Genomic DNA, 25,035 nt, shown 5'->3' on the forward strand with positions numbered 1-25,035 from the left:
CTAGGGGAAAAGGCAGCTCAGATAGAGAAGGGAGCACCAAATAAAAGGTGTTGGGATGTTCCTCTCAGGATGGGAAATGCGTGATGAGAGTAGACTATAGACTGAACAAGATTGACACTCCATGTCTCTTTTGCAAACCACAGTACTCAAAAGGAGAGAGATAACAAAAGGGAATGCCCTGCCATAGAGGTAGGATGGGATGGGGGAATGGGGGACGGGAGGGATACTGGGACTGGTGGTGGTAGAGAATGGGCACTGGTGGAGGGATGGGTATTAGATCATTGTATAACTGAAACCCAAGCACAAAAATTTGTTAAGTCTACAACTGTACCTCATGGTGTTTCACTAATAAAAATTTAAGAAAAAAAAGAATAATGCACATCTTGAGCTATAATTAGAAAATAACATCTAGTGGGAAAGTGTATACTATGCCAATACCACAAATACCTGGGTAAGCATGCATCGCAAAACACAATCATGAACAATTATCTACACTTCAATAAGTGGATGCCTGGTCTCACACCAGATGCATGGTTGGAATAAATAGTGGCTAACATAAAGTCTATGACCATACATTCTCTAGTCATATTTAAAGTAATAATCGTAAATTATTTCAAAACCTCAGACTATTCTTCTGAGAAATTGCACAGTGGTAAAGATACTCGATCCAAATGTGGATTGAGTTGATAGGTTGTCATATATCATTGGTTGGACTTCATTTGCATGACTAAGCAAGGAAAGAAGATGATCTTCATTTTCTTTTATGAATACTGTGACCTATAAATACCAATGGGTGTGGTTCAAAGTCCTCTCAAATAGAAATTAAAATAAAAATCATACACCTTATTTATCAATAGTAATGATGACCCAAGAATTAATAGTGGTATTGAAACTATGACAACTTTTGTGGGTCTTATTTTAATTTTCAAGAAAATAGGGCAGTTTTAAAGAAGCAACATTTCTTACTTCAAGATCTGGAAACTACAAAACACAACTAAGACCACACAGCAAAATTTAAAAAGGAAAGAAAGATAAAAAGAAAGAAAGAAAGAAAGAAAGAAAGAAAGAAAGAAAGAAAGAAAGAAAGAAAATTAATTAGCTTGAACCTGGTCCTAATTGAGAATAAGTTTGTAGAGTCACTGGGATTGAGATTAAGGTTCTAGATATGTATTGCTTTTATTGGTGAAGGATTGAAGAGACTGGGGACAAGGTGGGTGGAGAACACCCAGCAGTTCTCAAGCCTTACTTCTGCCTCTGTGCTCAGAATCACTCCTGATAGTGCCAGGGAACCATATGTGGTGCTGGCAGTCTAACCATGTTGGCTACATACAAGGCAAGCACCTTGACCTCTGTAAGAATCTCTGGCTCTGAATCTAGGGGGGATCTGGACAAATTCTTTATTGATAAATTTAAAATTTAAGATTGGGACTTATAAGTACCCAAAAAAGAAATAATAAATTGCCCAAATAGTTACTAAAATCAATAGATACTTAAAACAATGAATTCTGGGATATGAGTGTTAGTGAAGCGGTAATATGTTTGAGCTAGTTATTTTTGGATTTGGGAGTCACATCTGATGATATTCAGGGATTTATTTACATTTCTGCACTCCAGGGACCATGAAGTTTTGGACACCTGACAGGGCTCAGCTCCATTCAAAACAAGCACCTTAACCCATTATATTTAGGTAGTTAGTTACATTTGAAGTGAAATTCTTGTCATTGGAAGCTTAACTCAGGCAATTCCACAACACAACAAGAGCAATAATCATAGCTACTGCTAGAATCTGGAAACAATGCATGTGTTCAATAACAGATGACTGGTTAAAGAAACTATGGTACATCTGCACACTGGAATACTATGCGTCAGTTAGGATAGATGAAGTCATGAGATTCTCTTATAAATGGTTGGACTTGTAGAGTATTAAGCTGAGTGAAATGAGTCAGAAGAATAGTGGCAGAGAGAATGGATTGCACTCATTTGTGGGATGCAAACAAATCTGAGAAAAATACCCAAAGACAGTAGTAAGAAAGGCCAGAAGGATTGGTCCATGGTTGGAATCCTGCTTCAAGTGCTTGGGGAAAGGCAACTGAGGTAGAGAAGGGATCACTACGACAAAGATAATTAGAAGTGATCACTCTGGATAGGAACTGTGTGCTGAAAGTAGGTTAAAAAAAACATGATAACCCCACAGTATCTGAAATGAAAACCATAATACCAGAAAGGAGAGAGAGAGAGAGAGAGGGAGAGAGAGGGAGAGAGAGAGAGAGAGAGAGAGAGAGAGAGAGAGAGAGAGAGAAAGAGAGAGAGATGGAGATTGGGGATAGAGAGAGTGGGGAAGATTGAGGGAGGAGAAAAGTGCGTTAAAGAGACAAGCTGGGGGGAGGGGTGGCAGGAGGGAAACTGAGGACATTTGTGGTGGGAAATGGACACTTGTGGAAGGATGGGAGTGAACATTGTATGACTGAAACCTCATCATGAATAGCTTTGTGACTGTGTATATCATCGTGACTCCAAAATTTTTTTAAAAAATGGCTACTATAATATAACAGTATACCTAAAAATGCCTCTATATTTGTGAATTTTCCTCCATTATTCTCTGTTCATAAAGACTGTGGTGCAGATTGGAACAGTAACAGAAGTGGAGTCAGGTAAATTTTCTTTACTTTTCACAAAAATGCATGAAAGAAAGAGTGGTGATATTTATGGAGCACAAAATGATTTTATATTTTTCTGTTGGGAAGTTATATTAATATAAAATTTTGAATTATTTTTCTTCCTGCGTTTGCTTGTTGTTGTTTGTTTTTGTGTTGCCACATCTGGCAGTGCTCAGGGCTGAACCTTGATTCCATGCTCAGAATTCCTGGAGGTGGCCAGATCATAGGAGGTGCTTGGGTAGAATCAAAATGGTTGCACGTAAGGCAGGTAAGTGCCTCCTTACTTCCTGTACTATTTTTCCAATCCCTAAATTCTATATTTTGAATATAATGAATAAATCCATATAACAAGAAAATAGAAGACATGTACACTTAATTGGAATAGCAGTACATTTCTAAATTACGGTATGATTTCTTCACTATATTTGCCAGTGTTTGCAGCTAACTAGGAGAAAACTGGAGTGACTGGATTCTCAGTCAACACTCCAAATCTCTGATATCAACATGACAATTAATATCAAAGTTGTTTTGAGAAAACAATTCTTATTGATTAATGAGGAAAAAATAGCTACTAATGGATACATTCCTTTGAATAGCAATTTCGATTATATCCTCTAAATATCAGAATATTCATTTCTTTAGTGACATAATCACTTGTCATAAAACCCATTTTCCCTTACTTCTAGTAGTCATTTTAAGAGCAATAAAAATGTAGAATTGTTCCATAGAATATTTATGGACTGAATAAAACATTTGTATTAGAGGGCAGATATTACTACAAAGAAAATACCATTTGCGCTGTTTATTTATTACATTTCTTTCTATCACTTCAATATGTATAACTTCTCAAATACCCTCTCCCTCTCAACATAGACTGAAAGAGAAAGTTAATATCATTAAAAGTGGTGGCATTAATTTATCTATTTTATGTGATTCAATAAGTAAAGCATGTTCATTAACATGGATATTTCAATCATATGTTCATTTCTATATTTATATTATTAGATTATATATTGTATATTATATATAATCAAATAAAGAAAATCATTATGCAAAGCAAATTAATAAAATCATATCTGAGACTCTTGTCAAATTATTATTCTGATTTATGTTAGAGAATATTCTCCCTTCTATGTATCTAGTTTATGCTTAGTGGACAAAGACATATTCTTGAGACAGTTCAATATTACTCATTTAGAACTAATAATGCTTCTAAGGGTACATTTGGTAATTTTGAAAAGATTTTATTGGTAACAAATATGAAGAATGTGGATTTTTTTCCATTTTGGAGAAGTCTGTGTTCTCTTAAATGTATCTCTTTCCTTCCCCTCAAATTTTCCTTTCAATAAAAATTGTTTTTATTTTACTAAAAATAAGTGCAGATGAAGAATGCCCTTTTTTATTGAAAAGATTCCAGGAGTGTTGCTAGAAGTTCTAAAATAAACAAGGTCATACTCTCTCCCTACAACCTGAAAGTTTGGACCAAAAATGCCAATAACATTGTTTTGAGGATATTTAGGCTATGTAAACATTTGACAATTTGACAGTTTATAAATGTATTATAGTTTATGGACTAATATAATGTAACTAATTCATTTTGGAAAATGAAAAAATAAGAGATTTTTTTCTGAGATTACATTTTCCTATTAAGAAGGATGAATTATGTATTTTTTACATAGCTTACATTCATTAATACAATGAACAGATGATTAGCTTGTTCCATGACATTCTCAATGATGATTTAAACATGAAGATATATACTAAGAAACTGTGTCAAAACAATTCATGACTTCAGAAACTAAAAAAAAAAAATTCATCACTTCAGAAACTAAAAATAAAAAACAAACTGTCCTTACTTTGTTCATCAATTTGCTCGGCCCAGTAATATCTCCATTTTGAGACTTGTCGTTATTGTGTTTGGCATACAACAACAGTAACTTGTTGTTACTGTGTTTGGCATATTGAATACTTCATGGGTAGCTTGCCAGGCTTTGCTGCACAGGTGAGATATTCAGTAGCTTGCCCAGCTCTCCGAAAGGGGCAGAGGAATCGAACCCGGTTCGTCCAGGCTGGCTGAGTGCAAGGCAAACGCCCTACGGTTGTGCTATTGCTCCAACCTAATATGAAGAAAGTTCTAATTTACTCTGATGGAGTCTTCATAGCAGAACAAAAAGGATCATTAAGCTGAATATTTAATATAAGTATTTTGTATTTTTACTCTTTGAAAAACTCTTAGTCTTTTGAATTCTTTCAGACGTATTTTTAAATTCTTAAATACATAGGAATTAAATGTTTACAATTGCATTAAAATCAAATGATACTGCAACAATGGTAAAATAACAATTACAATAAAGTAGTTGTTCCATTAAAATATTTTTACCTAAAACTTTACACTATTCTAAGATAGATACATTTCAAATTCTCAAAAATAAACATAGCAGTATTTTTACATACAGTAATTTAGTTTCCAAATAACCTATTTTATTAGACTGTAGTATCATGTTGTTACTTACTCTGGAGAACCTGGCAGGCTACCAAAAGTATCCTGCCCACACGCAGAGTCTGGCAAACTCCCTGTGGCATGTTCAATATGCCAAAAAACAGTAACAATGATGGGTCTCATTCTCCTGACTCTGAAAGAGCCTCGAATGTGGCACTTTTTAAGTCTCAGGGCTAGGACGAAGGAGATGTTACGGGGGCCTGCTCGAGGCAATCAATGACCAAAATGATGACCGTGATCATGTCCTCACATTTACAGGGCTACATTTAATAATTGGAATCCAGTATTTATATTTTTTAATTGCAAAATGTGCACAATGTTATATATTCGCAAATGTACAATAGTCTTTAAAGTTGTCAAGAAAAATAGGGAAAAACAAGAAGAAAAACGGAATAAATGATCAATAAAAATCTGATACTTTGATCATCACAATTGATCCCAGAAAAACTTTAGATTCATTTTATTTCACTGAATTTCCCTTGATTTGTGGTCAATATATAAAACTAAATGATTGAATTGGTTGCTCACTTTCTTCTTGAAGATAAAGTCTCTTATATTAATGTATAAGGGGTAATGTTATGGCATAAGGGCTAATAATGTGCACAATTTTCAATCTTAATTGTTTACTGGTTCGCTCAGATCCCCACTGTGGAGAGATAATTAATATGGTCTGAAGAGAAACAATATGATGAAACCTCACAGTGTCCTAATATTAAAGTTGCTATTGCTATGTACCTTTCATCTGACATCTTGAAAGTCTTGAAATGACCATTATTCACCCATGAATAAAATTGAATTTTTCTGTTTTTTTGTAAGTGCAAAAATCTAGGTTTATTTCCCTACAGAAAGTTATGTTTGTATCCATCCATGTCATTCATTCAGCCATAAAACCACATTTGCTATAAAGATAGAATATACCAGGTATAATACCAACTTCTAAAAAAATAAACCAAGAAACATAATTCCTTCTATTAAAGATGTTCTATTAGGATTAACAAATAGGTTAAAAGATACCACAATAAAACCGAAAAAAATATATAATAAATCAATGCATATACACTCGAGATCACTAATTATAAAAATGCTCAATATTTTATTCGTAACTATTTCACAGAATAGAATAATTTGGAGACTTTTCTGTCAGAGATGACAAAAGAATTTTGAAGTAAGTAAGATGAAATTTGCCTGTTTTGGGAAACTGGTGATAAATTTAAAATGTTTGATCTATATGTTCATGTTATAGTGTTGATTTAAGAAAGAGCCGACTATACTTTGAGCAATCTCAAAGTATTTGAATGTTATTTGATAGCCAAGTTTCTTTCTAATAGTTTTTTAAGGGCATTTTTGACATCTTTATTTCTGAAGCTATATATTATTGGGTTAAACATGGGAAAGACAACAGTATAGAAGAGAGCAACTACCTTGTCGGTGTCTAAGGAATAACTGGTGGTAGGACGTAAGTACATGAACAGAAGTGTCCCATAGAATAAGGTGACAGCTACAAGATGAGACGCACAAGTGGAGAAAGTTTTGCTTCGGCCGCCGGACGACTTGATGCTCAAGACAGTGATGAGGATGCAGAAATAAGAGATAAATATGATGACAAAAGTGCTGGTCTGGATGAAGCCACACAAGGCGAAGAGCAGAAGTTCATTGAGATGGGTATCGGCACATGATAAAGCCAGGAGGGGTGGGATATCACAGAAAAAATGATTGACAACATTGGAGCCACAAAATGGCAATCTGAAAGTGAGGCAGACATGTACCATGGAGGTCATACTTCCGCTGCAGTATGCCAACACAATAAAACAAACACAGACTTTCTTAGACATCAGTGTGGAATAGAGCAATGGGTTACAGATGGCTGCATAGCGGTCATATGCCATGGCTGCCAAGATAAGGCACTCAGCATCAGCAAAGCAAGCAAAAAAATACATTTGCAGTGCACAGCCATAGAGAGAGATGCTTTTCTTGGATGCTAAGAAATTCACCAACATTTTAGGAGCAATTGCTGTGGAATAGCTGATATCTAAGAAAGACAAGTTACTGAGAAAGTAATACATGGGGGTTTGAAGGCTTGCATTGGTATTAACTAGGATTATTAAACCCACGTTTCCGACCACAGTTAGTATATATACTATGAGAAATATAAAAAATAAGGTGACTCTGAGAGGATAATAATCTGTGAATCCAACAAATATAAACTCAGTTGGTGGAGTATAATTACTCTTCAACATCTTGGTTTTCTTGTTTCTCTCATCCAAAACACAGGGTATCAAAATAAGTGATTTGACTTCAGTTATTGGTGAAATGAGAATATTTTTACTTTCCCTTGTAAGGAAACAAATAGAAAGATAATGAAATCATATTGATGGCATTTTATGGAATACTTGTTTCATTTTGTCATTTCATTGCAATAATTAAAAACCAGCATTCATACCAGAGGACATTTACTCAGAGTATCTTTTGAGAAGCAGTAATACAAAAAGTGGTGTCCTTTAAGTGATAGTACTTTCTATCAGTTTTAAGCTGAAAGAGGATGAAACTAAATTGATAGGACATACTAGAATTATGACAATTGGCGGACCTCTTTGAAGCAAATTCTGACATTTCATATATAGAAATGACATTTTTCACTTAAGGGATTGTAGAGTTGTAGAAAATTCTAGGATTTAAAAAATAAAATCGTAGGTAAACTTGAAGATTCTAAGGAAGCATATTTGAGATATTGGTAGTGGGGAGCAGAGATAGTACAGCAGATATGGTGCTCACCTTGATTGCAGCCAACCAGAATTTGATCTCTGGCATTTGATAAGGTCTCCCGACCCCACCAGGAGTACTTCTTCAGCACAGACCCAGGAGTAACCCCTGAGTACTTCTGGGTGCAGTCCAAAACCCAAAAATAGTACAGAGTGATGTAGGATATGACTAGGGTTAAAATCTTAACCTTGCTACTTACACATTGTGTGAACTTAACAAAGCTATTTATCTATCATGATTATAGAAATAAGCAAGTATATATTTTAAAGCAAGTATATATGTTAAAGTATGCATTTGAAAGCATTTAAGTGGTGCATGATAAAATAAGAACATGACTATGTATTAAATAAATTAATTAAAACAAAGAAATTGATTTTATATATTTTTAATTGCTCACCAGGAGCTTGAAATGCTCAGTTGTTTTAATATTTATTTTTGTATGTTTATTTTTGCTTTGGGGTCACAACTGGTAATCCTCAGGGGTTATTCCTGGTTATGGACTCAGAAATCATTCCTGGTAGATCTTGGAGACCATATGGGCCACCGGGGATCAAACCCAGATAGGTTGTTTGCGTGGCAAATGCACTACCCATTGTGCTATCTGCTATCTCTTTGAATCCTCAATATTCATCTTATCTCAGTATCATAAATATATCATTTGTGTTCTCTTGTAAGACCAACTACTATGTGAGTGTGAGCTTGCAGAAATGTGTGCTATGTAAGTGCTTTATTTGGCCACAGCAAATCACCTACATAGATGCTAAAAAGTATTGCTTTTATTTTTCTAGGTTTATGGCTCTTTTTATGTTCAGTCTTTATGTTAAGATAATGTCTGGTGTGAGATCCTAGAGGCATGTGTTTTGAAGGAAAACTAAGTTTCTGTACTTAATAAACTTTTATATCAAGGACATAAAGGAAAATAAAGGAAAATAAATGACCATGTTAAAATAGCTATTCAAAAATAAAGACCAGGATGTACACATATGAAAATAAATTTTAGTTGGCTGTAAAGCAGATTCATTTTAGAAGTGACTCACATGAGTAATACTGTAGTTGGTAAGAAAACAAATACAAAGTGGAAATCTGTTCTCTCTCATCTCTAGCAACATCAGGGTTATATCCCAACGAAACCATAGTCTAATGGGAAGTAATATCTTAGAGAGAACCGATAGAAGGCAGGTATCTGCAATGAACTCTTAGAAGAAAAAAAAATATGTCTCTGCTGTGAAGTATACTAAGATTATTTTCTCTCATAATTTTTTAAATTTTTTTAATTAAATGGTTTCAAAACAGTCCAGTCTTCAAAGTAGCTTGGAGATATGTAATTAATTAGAATGCAGTATATGCATTCTAAATTGGAGTTTAAGGATTTTACACTGCTTAAATGGTTAAAGGAGGAATACAATATTTTATTAAAGAGCTCATCTAAATAATCATCTTTTGAGATGCAGCAGCCTCTAAGTCCTGCTTGATTTGCTATTAGTGGTACCCAAGAGACCGTAGCAAAAAAGCTAGTAGAGAAGGCAGAAAGTGACTGGGGACCTGAGACCCATTGTACTCGTAACTCTATGACTACAAATTATTTAACCTGTTATACCATGAAAGCCTCATTAATAAAATCAGAGCTACACCCTTGATCTGAATAAATGAAATTGTGCATATCATGTTTTAGGAACCATTTCTTTCTTTATGATTGATATAAATTGGCAAAAATCAGGCAATCTTGGGCCCAGATATTATAGCATGTCAGGACCTTGCATTGTATACAGCTGACCAGGATTCTATCCCCAGCACTACATGAGGTCCTCTGAATCTTTCAGGAATGGTCCTTGAGCACAGAGTCAAAAGAAAGCCCTGATCACACCCAGGTATGGCCCTAAAAAATAAATATCAAATAATGAGGCAAGCTTATGAAGACATGCTTTATTTCTTCAATGAGATAAAGAAATAAACACAAAAATTATCATAACACATTTTTATCTAAAAAATGAAGCATAAACTCTTTATCAAGTATCAAACTAAAGCAAATTATAGTTTATTTCAAAACAGTCCTTACCTGGGTTTTCGATAAATCAGAATGTTCTCTAATGTTCAGTTACCCTAACTAATTATCTGCATTAATGGTAATGGTGATAGCAATAAATAAATAATATCTAAAATAATGGAGGTGGGGCAAGACATTTTATGATTCTTTGGGATGTATTATCATAAGTAATAATTTTATCTTTACAGATAATAAAGTTGAGACATAGGGATGGAGTTAAATTTCCCAAGTATTTATGGGCATTCAGTTCTTACCCATTAATCAGAAAATGTTTAAATGTTTTCTACCATTGTAAGAATTCTTAGATGTTATTCATCTATAGAATGGAAGTGCTCAAAATAAAATAGGGAATTACATAACCGATGATTTTATTTTTCAGGTTTAATGATTAAGTCACATTCATTAGATTGATGTATGAATAACATGCCATTAGTTATTTGCATAAGTTTATCGTATGTCCATAAAGAAGTTATGTGGTAAAATTCTGTTATTTTTATTTTTTGAATCCTCATAAAATCCAAAGAATTCTCTAGAAAGTTTCTGTAATCAATGGTTGACTGAGAGTCTCAGCTTCTCAGATGAGTGTCATTTGTATTGAAAGACTCACCTCTAGCTGAGATTATCTTCTAAATTAAGCTGGACCCCACTGATTCTCAGGGAGTTCTCATCTTACAAAACTATAGTTTCTAAAAAGCATCTGTGGATGGATTTTTTAGTCTCTAAAGTAGAACACAGAGAGAGAGAGAGAGAAGTAAGTATTCACCCTGTTTGTTCTTTCACTTTATAATATGGCTTTAAAAATATAGGATAGAGAAAGGCAAAACTAAATTCAAATTCAGTTCAATGTTTACATTTTACAAGTCTTTAAATCTCTGTAAGGCTAAATTTCTTTGTTTTGGTTAATTAGAGCAGTAATATACAAGAAGGTTGAAACTGAAGTGGAGCTAGATAATTTATAGAAATAGTTTACATTCTGGCATGTGCTATGCTAATAAAAACGTATTCGTTATTGTTTTCACTATCAATACCGTTACAATTATTTACTAATTTATCATCCTGTTCATTATCATTATTTCATTGGATAATTTTAGAAAAATGGCAAGTTAGTCATATATTCAAAAATGTTGATGGGGTCATAGAAACTGAGATTTTGATAAGGTTTAGTTTACATAATTAGGTTGACTAAATTAATTAGATCATGGGTATCCCAAAATCCCAAGATGGCTAGAATCAGTAAGCCCTTATGACAATAAAGAATACAATGAATCAGGCAGTAACTTTTGTAAATTGAAAGATATGGTCAGATTTTTTCCCCTAACCTTCTCCATCTACAGTTGTATATACACACACAAGCCTAGAAAATTCCATGAAGATCGGGTGAAGATGCATTTTATCTTAAGACATCTCAGAGTCACACTAGACATTTTGTTGATACTCTAAGAAATCCATTACCTACCTTCTATTCATCTAGAAGTTTGAATAGTAGATTTTTTTTTTTTGAGGAGAGGCTAAGGTTCTCTCCAGAATTTACAAATACTTCTTATGAGAGGTGAGTATTTATTATCTAGTCTGTGACAAGTGGGAAAATATCCCAAGATAATCCCCAACCCCAGGAGAACATTGGCTTGGTAATTACCTAGTTTCCAGTTGTATGGTCTGAGTGACTTACGTTAAGTAAGAAAGCTAAAGAGTAATTGCATAATTGACTATAACAAAGACAGTTACAAAATAACATATGCCTTCATCACTGTGATATCTGATTAAAATATTCCACAGCTTGATTAAAATATTACTCAGCATGATTAAATAAAATAATTGAAATATTCATCAGAACTAAATTTAATTAATTTGATCCTAATTGGATTAAATTGAATCCTATTAGTTGATAAATAATTTTTCCTGTGGCATTAATTACATGTGCCAGATTCTTCAGTATACATTAAAGCACTTATGAGTAGTAACTATTAAGTGTGAAATCAATATTCTTGAGGTGAATCCCAGTCACTCAAGTTTCTTTTTTTTTAGTTTAATTTTTTGGTCACAGTTGGTGATTTTTACTCATGGCTCTTCACTCAGGGATCACTCCTGGTGGGTTCAGGGGACCAGATGTGGTGCCGAGGATCAAACCCAGTTAAGCCTGCATGCAAGATAAACACCTTAACCACTATATTATATATATGTATATATACATATAGATGTATATATAGTATAGTATAATGATTATATAGTTTTTATATATGAAATATATAGAATTGCTCAAGCTCCAAATTTCCCTTTTTTCTCAACTAATTGAGTAAATATAACTGTTCTAAATAATAATCTTCAATACTAATAATAAATAATCTGTGAGAAACTTATTTGATCTTATTTTTATTAATTTGAAACTGTAAATAATAATTTCCCATCTGATCAGATATATGTATTTGTGGTTTTGTAAAAAAATGCTTGAGCGGGCCCAGTAACGTCTCCATTGGAGACTTTGTTGTTACTGTGTTTGGCATATCGAATACTTCATGGGGAGCTTGCCAGGCTCTGCTGTGCGGGCGAGATACTCTCGGTAGCTTGCCGGGCTCTCCGAGAGGGGCGGAGGAATCCAACTCGGGTTGGCTATGTTGGCTGCATGCAAGGCAAACGCTCTAACGCTGTGCTATCTCCACTCATTCTACTCAACTGATGCTTTTATTTTACTTTAGTAATTGAGGCACTATATATAACAGGGCCCCTTAGAAGTTTGTTTGTAATTTAGATTTTAACCCTCTTTGTAGTAATGACAGTGGCACAGAGTCTGTCAGTGTCCTAAGGCTGCTAAGGTGTGTAGAATGAAAAATGCATAAATTTGTGTCATCAGTATGGCATGATTGGTTGGCAAATATTGCAAGTGTTTATAAATGATGCGAGAAAAGTCACAAGATTGTTCAGTTGGTCTAAGTCTTTCTGGACATCATTGCCCTTATTTTAGTCTCCTTGTTGACCTAGGATCCAGGACAGAGTTTTACATAAATGAAAGGATTCTTTTTCTGGTAGTTGCATGTCTTAAAGCCTTCTTCATTTCCTTATTCCTAAGGCTATAGATGAGAGGATTCAACATGGGAATCACCACTGTGTACAAGACTGAAGCCACTTTGTCCCGATTGAGTGCATAGCTGGAACTAGGTTTCAGATATGTTAAGATGGAGGTGGATTAGAAAAGAGTTATAGCTGTTAGTTGGAGAAGAGAAAGTAATAGTAAAAGGTAAGGATGAAAAGGACAGGTTAGCCAGAAAGAAATGCATGAATGTGTGAAGTGGGAATCAATCTTTATTAAAAGAATCATCCCAATATTTTCCAGAACTATAAATGTGTAAATCACTGAGAAAAGCAAAAAGGAGGATGATTTGAAGTTCCAGTGTGTCTGTTAATCCCAAAAGGATGAATTCAGTCACTGGAGTATAATGATTTTTGTCCATTTGTGATCAACATATTTGGCTTAAACTTATATTGCGTGTAAATATTTCCCTTCCTAATGTATATGATATAAAAGGAGAACCGAAACCAGGAAAAGACAACACCTAGGATAATGTAGCATTGTAAATAGAGTGATTCAAACACTAGGAAAATTTTTAGAGAGGTGGAAAAAGATATAAATTTAATAAACAATAGCCGTTATCACAATAACATTGATATTTCAAAGCCATTGTTTACATTCAGATTCTCTTATTTGATCTCTGCATCTGTTATTCTAATATTTTTCCTTTGTCTACACTACATATAAGAGAGCAATATCATTACAGAAGACTCTCCATTCTCTGAATATGATTGTATTTTATGTGTGACTTTTTGCTCCCTAATACCACTATATATAGTCTTCAGAATTTATCTAATTCTCCAAAATTCCTGCTTGCCTCTCAGAAATTGCTTTCATTCATATCAAGCACAAAAATTTAGCCATTTGAAATAACCAATAATTTGACATTTATTGTACCCTTTTACTGTGATTTTGTAGTTGAAAATGAAGACACCGTGGGCGGAGTGATAGTGTTTGCCTTGCATGTAGCAGACCTGGGTTTGATTCCCTGCATCCCATATGGTCCCCCAATACCTCCAGGAGTAATTACTGAGTGCAGAGCCAGGAGTAACCTCTGAGCATCTCTGGGTGTGACCCAAAAAAAGCAAAAAAAAAGAAAGTGGAAACACCATTGTTTTCATTACAGGGTGAGCTATCAAATTAATGTCACATGGTAGTGAACATAATACATGTCATTGCAGGAACCATCAGTACCAACTGCTTAGAGCTTCCTCCCAGTGTCTTTCTTGCATATTCTATTATTTCCATTTTCAACAGCTATAATTTAAAATGACTCATTTTTAAAATGTTGATAATGCAGTAAAAATTTGAATTACCTTTTGTGAAAGTTCAAGACAATTTCTAAATAAGATGTGTCTGACTACATGTTGTTTTCATTATAAAACGGATTTAGGAAGCTTGGGGATTACAGGATAGAGTTTCATGTCTCCTCTGAAGGTAGAAGATCAAACTTCAAGTCAAAAGATGATCAGAGGCAGATATATAGAATCAATATAATTTGACAGGTGCATCAAAAGTTTTTTTTGATTTCTCACACTCTTTAAATTATTTGACATGGAAAATAAAGCGACTTTTTGTTACTTATCTTTGGAATCTTTGCTTATTCCAAGTACTAGCACAGCAGCTTCTCACCAAACTATCAATTTCCCCTTTGCTAGTGTTTGAGCCTGTATGTCTGCCCTTCCCCTATTAGTTTTGTCTTATTTTGTCCACCTTGGAGGTGGGTCAAATTGTTGAGAACCAAGGATCACCTTAGTCTCCTGAGTCTTCCTGTGTATTGAAAAAGCTCTTTATTTCTATTTGTTGATATCACACATTCTATTTGACTTGTATTTCACAGTTTTAAGCGAGCAGTCCTTTAAGATTACACGTTTTACACCAATTCAAGAACTTTAAATTGTTTTTTTCTGTACACCAGACAACTGGGTTTTATCTTTTGACATAATATTGTAATGGGTGTCCTTTCTTTGCTCTTTGACAAAATATTGTAATGGGTGTTCTTTCTTTGAAGTATGTCAATTATGCATGCATACATTATTTTCATGTTCTTGACCATTGTGTGATGCTTACTACAATTGTTATATCAAATTAGCTTTGTCTATTTTCAGGTTTTAGTGGTGTTGGGTTGGGGGTTACCTAAAGTAGGAGCAGTGACATTGGGTCTCTTCTTGTATCAATGGTTGCCAGATTCTTTAATATTTCCCAGAACAAAAATATTGAGTCATAAAGATGCTCAGACTCAGACTCTTAGAAAATAGAAAAGTTTATTGGAAAGTAAGTAGAGAGAAGAAACTCCCCAGCAGAGGAGGAATTTAGTGTAGGCTAAATAAAATATTGCTCTTTTTGTGGGGCGTGTATAAGAAAACTGGGTCAAGTGACAAGATAATTACAAGGAATGCAGGAAGTTCTCTTAGTCTTACAGAACATGCTAGATAATTTGGGGCTTTTGTACTGTTAAACTAAGAGTAACTCCCTATGAGTATTTTAGTGTAGAATGGTATGGTTGTTTGTTTATGCAGAGCCTCTTCAGTGATCCACTCGGCCATCTATCAGTGTTATGTCCCTTATCTCCAGGTCTCCCTTGAGCCCTAAAGCTGGAACCAAACATATAGTCTCAGGAAAGTGTAAACTACTCAGTATCAGAGAGAGTCCAGTAATCTGCAGGAATGTCTAAAATGTAGACTTAAGTCAGCTAAAACAGAGGTTCAAGCAACTGTGGTGAGGGGAAACTAAGGCTTTTTTTGGGGGGGGGTCACACCCAGCGATGCTCAGGGCTTACTCCTGGCTCTGCACTCAGGAATTACTCCTGGCAGTGCTTGGATGACAATATGGGATGCTGGAAATCAAACCTGTGTCGCTCCAGACCAGAAACTGAGTCTTCTTTCAGAGCTGCTCCTACAAGTGCTCAGGGACTATTCTCAGTTTTGCACTGAGGCACCAGTCCTGGCAGGACTGGGATGCGAGGAATCACACCCTGGTCTGCCATGTGAAGGCAAGCACTAGGTTACTGTGCTATCTCAGAAAACGTTTGATTTCTTATTTTTAGCAAAATCATAATAAATCCTTTTGAAAGTATTTACATTTAACAGGTAAGTCTAAATTCAATTTATAATAATGCAAAAATGTTTAAACACAGCAGTTATTGTTTAAAATAAGGACTCCATCTATTAGTTTGCAGAGGGGTGGTTCATATTTGAATTCCTAAGTTTCTTAAATATTGATCTTTCACTACTCCCAAAATATTCATTTATATTTTAAAATTTGAGAGTCCACAGATTTTGTAAACTAAGTTCTAATTTTTTGAGCCTCACTAAATCAGCTTATAGGATAGTATGCAGGAAAAAAATGTCAGCCTGAGGGGGAAATTGAGATTGTGGGCAGGTTATCTCACTCCTGGTTGGGTCTCCTGATGTGATCGATAAATAAGTGTCCAGGAAAGTAAAGATTGTGAAAATATACACAAGATCCTGCAGCCTCACTAAATCCCCTATCAAGATGTATTCAAGACCCATTTGAACTTCAAAGCATGTGAACTGGTGCCAGCCTTCTGATTTTCGAGAAGCTCATGTTCTTAAGTTAAGGTCAGCTTTCATTCTACTTAGAAATAGAAGTCAGTCCCAAACTTTAAGCAGGCTCTTTGTTTCACACTTAAAAAAAATAGTTTCAGGGGACCAGAATTGATAGTGGAAGCAAGGGCACTTGCTTTGCACATGGCTCACTGGGGTTTGATTCCCAGTAGTCCATATAGTTCCTTAATGTAGACTTAAGTCAGCTAAAACAGGAGAGATCCATGAGCATAGATCCAGGAGAAAGCTCCGAGCTCAGTTGGGTGTTATTTCAAATAATAAAACAAAATCTAAGAACACATAAGTCAAGTCATAAGTTTATTTTTATTAAGGGAATCATGAAAGATGAGAGAGTTCCATATGTCTTTAAGGTTTTCACGATCACGATCACGACCATCCTGCTATTCGTCGAATTGCCTCGAGCAGGCCCCAGTGATGTCTCCTTCGTCCTAGCCCTGAGATTTTTTTAAAAGTGCCATATTCAAGGCTCTTTCAGGGTTAGGAGAATGAGACCCATCATTGTTACTGGTACTTGGCATATTGGGTATACCACGGGGAGTTTGCTAGACTCTGCCGTGTGGGCAGGTTACATTCGGTAGCCTGCCAGTTTGTCCAAAAGGTTTTCACATGCATAAAGAAATCAGGAATAGCTGTTGAATGGATTCTCAGAGGTGCATTGAGAAGACAAAGTCTCCTCCAAGATGTTGAGGCTTGGGGTATATCCATTTGACACGAGTCTTTTTTTGGAGCACTGTCAAAGAAGAAGGCTTTGATCTATGGTTGACCTCTTTATTTAGAGTCCTTGTTTTGTAGGTCATTCCCAATAGTTTATAGGCATCACACCCCACCTCAGTGATGAAGGTCACCTTTCCAGGGCACAAGGGATCATGCAATGCCATGGATCTAATAGCTCTGAATTTCTTGCAAACAAAGTATGTGCTCAGGTCCTTGAGCTCTCTCTCAGTTCTCTTCATTCTTACTTTTATAAGGGCTTTGTTCTTGTTGAATTGTCTTCTAATGGTTTGTTTCAGACTTGAACTGGTATCCTGCTGGCAGCAGGATGAGTTCTTTTCACATCATATCTAATTTTTTCAAACATTTGTTTATATGTATTGTCACAAATTCCATTCCTTCTAATTCAGAATTATTGATAAAAATATTGACAAGACACACACATTTAAAACTTCCTTAATAATTTTAATTATTTAATTTCTAAAAATAAATAATTTAAAACTTTCATTAATATGTACTTTTGGGGAATGGTAAGATTAAACAGCAAATAAAATATAAAGAAATTATTAAAATAAGATACAATAGCAGAGCAGAATTGCATTCACAGAAGAAGTGTTCACAAATATTTTCAGGTTAGAAAAATGAGAATCACATGAATAAACTCATAAGAGTATTTAGTATCCCAATGCCATTAAAATTTAAATTTGTTCTTGAGATAAATAAAAATAGAACAATTTTCAGAAGGACGCATGAAGCTGTACGCCATAAAATATAATTAAAAGATTTAAAAGTGATGGGTTGCAGAAAGAATAGAAAATTTAGAAAATCGTGCTGAGTGATTTTTTAAATAAAGAAACAAATGACTAATAACTTAGTATTAGGGTTATTTTATTATGTTATTATTTATGTACACAATGAATTACAGTGTAGAATTACTGAGCTAATGACATGGCTAAACATGTTTAAAAGCATAAGTAAATCGAGCATTACAGAATGTGATTGCTTCACAAATAACTAATCAAAATCTCTAGGTTTGAAGAAGTCACTGACATTCATTAAGATAGTTTAATTTCTTATACTTTTTAAAAATACGATCACACGGATGAAAGGACCCTTTTCTTAGCAATTACATTTCTAAAAGCCGTCTTCACTTCCTTATTCCTAAGGCTATAGATGAGAGGGTTCAACATGGGAATCACCACTGTGTAGAAAACTGAAGCCACTTTGTCCCGGTTGAGCGCATAGGTGGAACTAGGTTTCAGATATGTATAGATAGAGGTGGAATAGAACAGGATTATAGCTGTCAAGTGAGAGGCACATGTGGACAATGCTTTGTGCCTCCCTGCCCCTGAGTGCATCCGAAAAATGGAGAAGAGAATGTAAGCATAGGAAGTGAGAATGACAATCAGAGACCCAACTATATTCACACCAGCAAAAGTGGAGAAAATGCTTTCAGTCAGGCGTGCATCAGAACATGAGAGCTTAAAAAGTGGAGGACTATCACAGAAGAAGTGGTGGATGACATTGGAACCACAGAATGGCAAACTGCTTACATAACTGGTGTTAACCATGGAGTTCAACAGTCCTGCTGTAAAGGCCCCTGCCGCCATTTTCAGGCAGATTGTAGGAGACATGGTCAAGGAGTAAAGCAGTGGGTTGCATATGGCCACATAACGGTCATAGGCCATTAGTCCAAAGAGAATGCATTCTGTTGTGGCCATGGCTACGAAGAAGTACATTTGTAGGAAGCAGCCAGCAAAGGAAATGGTTTTCTTCTCTGATAATAAATCTGCCAGCATCTTTGGGGTGATGGTAGATGAATAACAAATATCCACGAAGGACAGGTTAGCCAGAAAGAAATACATGGGTGTGTGAAGGTGGGAATCAATCTTTATTAAAAGGATCATGCCAACGTTTCCCAGAACCGTAAGTGTGTAAATCACTGAGAAAATTAAAAAGAGAATAATCTGGAGTTCCAAAGTGTCTGCTAAACCCAGCAGCATAAAGTTAGTCACTGAAGTGTAATTATTTTTGCTCATCTGTTGCCAATATATTTGAATTATACTTGCAATAAATTTAAATGTTTCTCTGTTCAAATATTTACAAGAAATCTCACAGAAATCCATGTAAAAGGAAAAAAAAACAACATCTAGCATAAAAAAATCACTGTAAGTAGTTTGGTGCAGTAATAGGAACTAAGATGCATACTGAACAAATATTTGAAAATAATATACTGTAATCTATTCATCCTTACATGCTGGATCTCTAGTCTAAGTCCAAATATTCCACTTTCATGTTTCTTCCACATCATGTTTATTTAAAATGATTTTTAAGTCATTATCATTTCCCAAATCTAAAAAGGAATAGAAACATACTTGCTGAATTTTCTCCCAATCTCTGTAGTTACATGCTTTTAACTCAGTTATATATACATGCATACATACATTTGTCCATAATATAACCTAATACTTTTTCAAAATTTATTTAATCCGCCAAAATTTGTTTTATTTCTTTAAATTATTCTCCCCTGCCCCAAACACATAAACTTAACTCTTTCCAGAAATAGATTGTTTCACATCTATCATAGTCTTAAAAGTGATTTTCTAGTATTTAAAAAATATACTAGACATTTTGTTCTTCTTATACTTATATATTAACATTTTTCTAACAGACACAGTACCTGTCTACTGCAGTGTCATCATCAAATCCTTGCGTCTTCTTCAAAGTATTTTTGTGTGTAGTCCATATTTTCATTGTGTATAGAGTTTTCACCTGAAGCTTAATTATTTTTAAACACCATTTTCTTTGTTTAAATGATATTAAATGCATTAACATTCGAATTTCTTTTTTCTGAAAATTGGAGACAGATTCTAAAGAGCTGTATATCGCTGCACTTTTATACTGTTTTTCTTAAAGAGAATTGGGTAACCATTGGGGATTTCATCACAGATTTTAATTGTATAGTCAATTCTCTAAACACAGAAGCTCAAATCTCAAGAGCAAAACTCTCTCCTTTGCTCTCTCTCTCTATAGCTATATAGAGATTATGATATATAGTTATATATATGATATATAATCATATCATATATATCTAAACATATATGTATTGACTAGATGAAGAAATATGGAATCCTATAGTGTGATGCTTTGTAAAAACTATTGCTGACTATTTTTCATTATAACTTTAATTCATTTAAATATATGTTCCATTACCAAATTATTATTTTGTACTTTTTACCTTTGCTTATTTATATGTGTGTGTGTTTCCATGCATATTCATATATCCATACAAATGTGTGCCCTTCTCTTATATAAAATTTAATTGCTTTTTTGTTTTGTTTTGCCTCGTTGGTGTACCTAGAAATGCTCTAGGAGTATTCGTTCTCATTTTCTTAGGCCATTCTTGATGGTGCTTGGGAGACCATATTATCCAGGGTATCAAATCTACGTCTGTTCCTTGCGAAGTATGTGCTAACGCTCATTAATTTATCTTCCATAAATTCAATCTTTAATCCAATTTTATTTTATAGTAAAGTTAGCAAAAATGAGTAAGTAACTAAATTTATTGTGCCATATTTATCAAAATACTATGCACAGAACAAGTGGAACAATGGATAACTTTTTTTTTTATTATTTCGGTAATGCTGGGGTTTTGAAATTATTGTCTCTGATTCTCACCTAAGTAGGTAATTATACCACATATTTTCATCAATAAACAAATAAAACAAGATTATATAAACCACACTAGTATTTGTTTACACAGAGTTGACAGCACTAAGAATGAATACAGTAGGGCTGGAGAGATATTACAACTGGTATGGCCCTTGTCTTGTACGCAGCTAAACAGTGCTGATCCTGGCATTCCATAAAGTCCCTAAGCACTACCAGGACTAATCCCTGAGTGCTGTGGCAGGAATAGCAGCTGAGCATTGTCAGATGTGGACCATAAACAAAAACAATTAAAAAATACTTCTAACCCACCAATTATTATCATGATTTTTAATTGAAATTTGCAATTAATTCTCACACCAGCATTTGAGATTGACAGTGCTATTTTATACATTTTCAAGGAAGGAAAACAAAACTTCAAGCTACTAAATAAGCAATTGAACATGTAACAATGAATTTAAATAGAATCTTCAATAGAAAGTATACTCAGGTTACCTTAGACATTTTGGGGGGGGGCGCATGCTCAGCAGTGCTCAGAAAATTTGTTCCTAGTTCCATGCTCAGGATATCACTCCTAGTGGTTCTCAGGGGACCATATAAGTGCCAGTGATTAAATTTGGGTCAATTCGTTACAAGGCAAGCTCCATACCCCACATACTATTTCTCCAACCCCAGACTTCTGTCCTATTCCATTTTAATCTAGACATTTAGAAAATTATAAATGTATTGTATACCTGGACAGTACATATATATAATACATACACATAGTTGTTTTCATTTTTCATATATTTTAATAAATCCATCAATCAACAGGATAAGTGAAACATCTGCATCTAAAGAAAAACCTATAATATATATAAAAGTATACTTAAATCTTGATTTCTAAAGTCTCATAACCATGCCTTAAAAGTCTTTTTGATTGACATGAAATATATAAATATAATTAAATTATCAAAGTTGATCATTTGACCACTTGACATCCTGTTACTCATCGATTTGCTTAAGCGGGCACCAGTAATTTCTCCATTTGTCCCTGTTGCGTGCTAGTGTAGCCCAATGGCGTCTTCTCATTCTAGGAACACGAACATCCTCAAACCAATCGTTCAGGGTCTTGGCGAAGAAGTCTGACAATCTCATAGGTGGGCGGCCATGCAATATTGTGAGGTCCCATGGAATCCAGTCAGTAATGGCTCTGGTTCAGTAGTCATCTCCAAATCTCATTACATGTCCAGCCCATCTGATTTTCGACTCACTGGCAAATCAGGAATGAGATAATAAGATGTTATGACATCTTATTATCTCATTCCTACTCTGGACAGACTTGCAGGCTATCGAATGTAGCCTGCCCGTTGGGCAGAGTCTGGCAAACTCCCCGTGGCGTACCAAATATGCCAAATACCAGTAACAATGATGGGTCTCATTCTCCTAAAGAGCCTTGAATATAATCTCAGGGCTAGGATGAAAGAGACGTTACTGGGGCCTGCTCGAGGCAATCGACGAATAACAGGATGATGAATGAATGAATGAATGGCAAATCAGACAGTGTCCCTGATTCTTGACCGTCAACAAAGGTCAAAACTCTGGATTCTTTCTCTCATTTGAGTGAAACGTGATACTCCAAGCATAGCTCTTTCAATTCCTCTTTGGGAGACCTGAATAGTGTTCTCATCCTGTTTTCTTAGGACCCAGGTCTCTGAGGCGTATGTTAACTCAGGAAGAACAGTGGAATCAAAGAGATGTGCCCGGAGCTGGAGGTTCTTCATCCTTTTAGCTATTTCTTCGACGCTCTTGAAGGTGTTCCAAGCCGCTCTTTTCCTTATGCGCAACTCAGGTGCCAGGTCATTCATCATGTTGACTTCTTGATCTAGGTACACATAACTGTTGCATTCGGGGATGTTTTTCCAAGGGCAATACAAAATCTGCTTGCCTTGAGGCAGACATTCAAAGTAAAGTTTATGTATTAGTTTTCTTGCTTAATAAATGATCCTTTATCAATAGGGTGATCTCTATTCCCTTCACTTCACTTCTTGTCCTCTATGCCCTCTACTTGACACAGTGACCAGCCACACTGCTTGTCTACTTTCCTTAAACATGCAACAGATATTTCTTCTCCTCTCAAGAAAAACCTATGCACTTATGGGACAAAGATTCTGAGTACTAATTTCCTATTGAGAAACAAATAGCTTATAGTGGCTTCTTTGCAAACATTTAATTTGTAAATTCTCCTGAGGGTTTTTTTCCTTCCAAATGGAGTTTTGTTCTTTCTCTCACCCCCCCCCCTTTGAGTATAAAAAAATTGGATAGATGCCCACTGATTTACAATTCATGCAATTCAAGTAGGTAGTTTAACTCAAAGAGGTGGAGTCAGATATTTTTGTAACACTGTGTATGTTAAAATCTTTATCTCCATAGGTTTGTATTTTGCTCCACTAAAATATTCTCACTTCAGAGGTTCAAAATGCTAATTCAGAGTGCTAGAATTACTGGGAGTCTAAGAAAAGACTAAGTCTTTGGTTTTTTTTTGAACTTGCTTCCTTGGTTGAAAACACCCCTTTTCAGATACCATAGAAACCTGAATAAAATAGTGAAATTGATGCAGATGAGGCAGAAGTGGTGGTGGCAGTTCACCGAGTTCAGTTCTGATTCTCAGGTTCTTCAATGTTTTCAAGTATGAAAATAATAAAAACGCTCAGACTCAGAGTGGGAAAATTGAAGCTTTTTTGGAAAATAGAAGAAAAAAGAAAGAAACTCCCCAAGTGGGATGAAACTTAGTATAGGACTATAAAAAGGGAATTTTATGTGTGCCCTTTTAAAGGCTCCTTGCATTACTTATTAGTTGACAAGAATTAACAGAAGATGCCAGAAAATCACAAAGATGTCTAGCGGGTCTAAATCTCTCTGGGCATTTTTTTTGTCACTTATTTTTCTCCCTAAAGCTCTCTCAGGACAGAGCTTTATGGTTCTAGAAATCTCTGACCATTAGGGCAGGTATTTTCTGGAAAGCCCACGGGAATGTTGAGACAAAGACTTGGGGGTAGATTGTGTGTCAGGTTGAAGGGGGAGAGAAGGAACATCTGGAGAGAGAAAACTGGGGCTTCCTCTTTAACTGGGAAGGGAAACTGACGCTTCCTCTTTCAAAGTGGTGTACAATACTTTCATTCTCCAGTCCCCAATATAAAAACAAAAACACAAAAAACAAAAATAAATGCAATCACTTGTATCACTTGTCATCCAATTGCTCATAGATTAGCTTGAGCAGACGCCAGAATCATCTAAAGTTTTCCCTGTCATGTGCTAGTGTAGCCCAGTGGCATCTACTCACTACAGGAACATGAAGAGCCTCAAACCATTTGTTCAGGGCTTCGATGAAGAAGTCTGACCGTCTTGTAGGTGGGCGGCCATGTGTTCTTTTTACATCTGTGGAATCCAGTCGGAAACAGCTCTAATCCAGCAGTCATCTCTCAATCGCATTATATGTCCAGCCCATCTTATTTTCCATGCCTTGGTAAATGAGACAGTGTCCCTGATTCTTGATCATCAATGGAGGTCATAACTCTGGATTCCTTCTCTCACTTGAGTGAAACTTGATATTCCTAGCATAGCTCTTTCAATTAATCTTTGGGATGCACAAATAGTGTTCTCATCCTGTTTTCATAGGGCCCAGATCTCTGAGGCGTATGTTAGTGCAGGAAGAATGGTGGAGTCAATGGTGGAGATGTGCCTGGAGCTGGAGTTTCTTCGTCCTCTTAACAACTTTGTCAATGCTCTTGAAGACATTCCATTCCACTCTCTTCCTCCTGTGCGGTTCTGACACCAAGTCATTTGGCACCATATTGAGTTTTCGACCCAATATATGTTGCATTGGGAGGTGTTCGTTACATTGAGAACAAGTGGAACATCAGGGACTTGTCTATTTCTCATGACCATTGTCTTCAGGAGATTCAGCTACAGTTCGACCTTTCCACACTCACGGTCAAAGTCGGCTGCATTCCTGCTGCTTGGCTGATATTTGGTGTTATTGGAACAATGTCATCAGAGAAGTG

At 35.3% G+C, this 25,035-nt stretch overlaps 2 protein-coding genes across 2 annotated transcripts; both read right to left on the reverse strand.

Moving 5' to 3' along the window:
- Window positions 1–6,455: 6,455 nt before the first annotated feature.
- Window positions 6,456–7,394, reverse strand: LOC130043659 (olfactory receptor 5AS1). Its single transcript, XM_056136094.1, has one exon. It carries the CDS (start codon window positions 7,392–7,394, stop codon window positions 6,456–6,458), a length of 939 nt encoding a protein of 312 aa, XP_055992069.1.
- An 11,023-nt stretch (window positions 7,395–18,417) lies between these two features.
- On the reverse strand, window positions 18,418–19,362 carry LOC130043632 (olfactory receptor 5F1-like). Its single transcript, XM_056136065.1, has one exon. The coding sequence runs from the start codon at window positions 19,360–19,362 to the stop codon at window positions 18,418–18,420; it is 945 nt and encodes a 314-aa protein (XP_055992040.1).
- Window positions 19,363–25,035: the final 5,673 nt, after the last annotated feature.

The sequence above is a fragment of the Sorex fumeus genome, unplaced genomic scaffold (genome assembly GCF_029834395.1).
Source record: "Sorex fumeus unplaced genomic scaffold, SorFum_2.1 ptg000007l, whole genome shotgun sequence".
Classification (NCBI taxonomy): Eukaryota; Metazoa; Chordata; class Mammalia; order Eulipotyphla; family Soricidae; genus Sorex; species Sorex fumeus.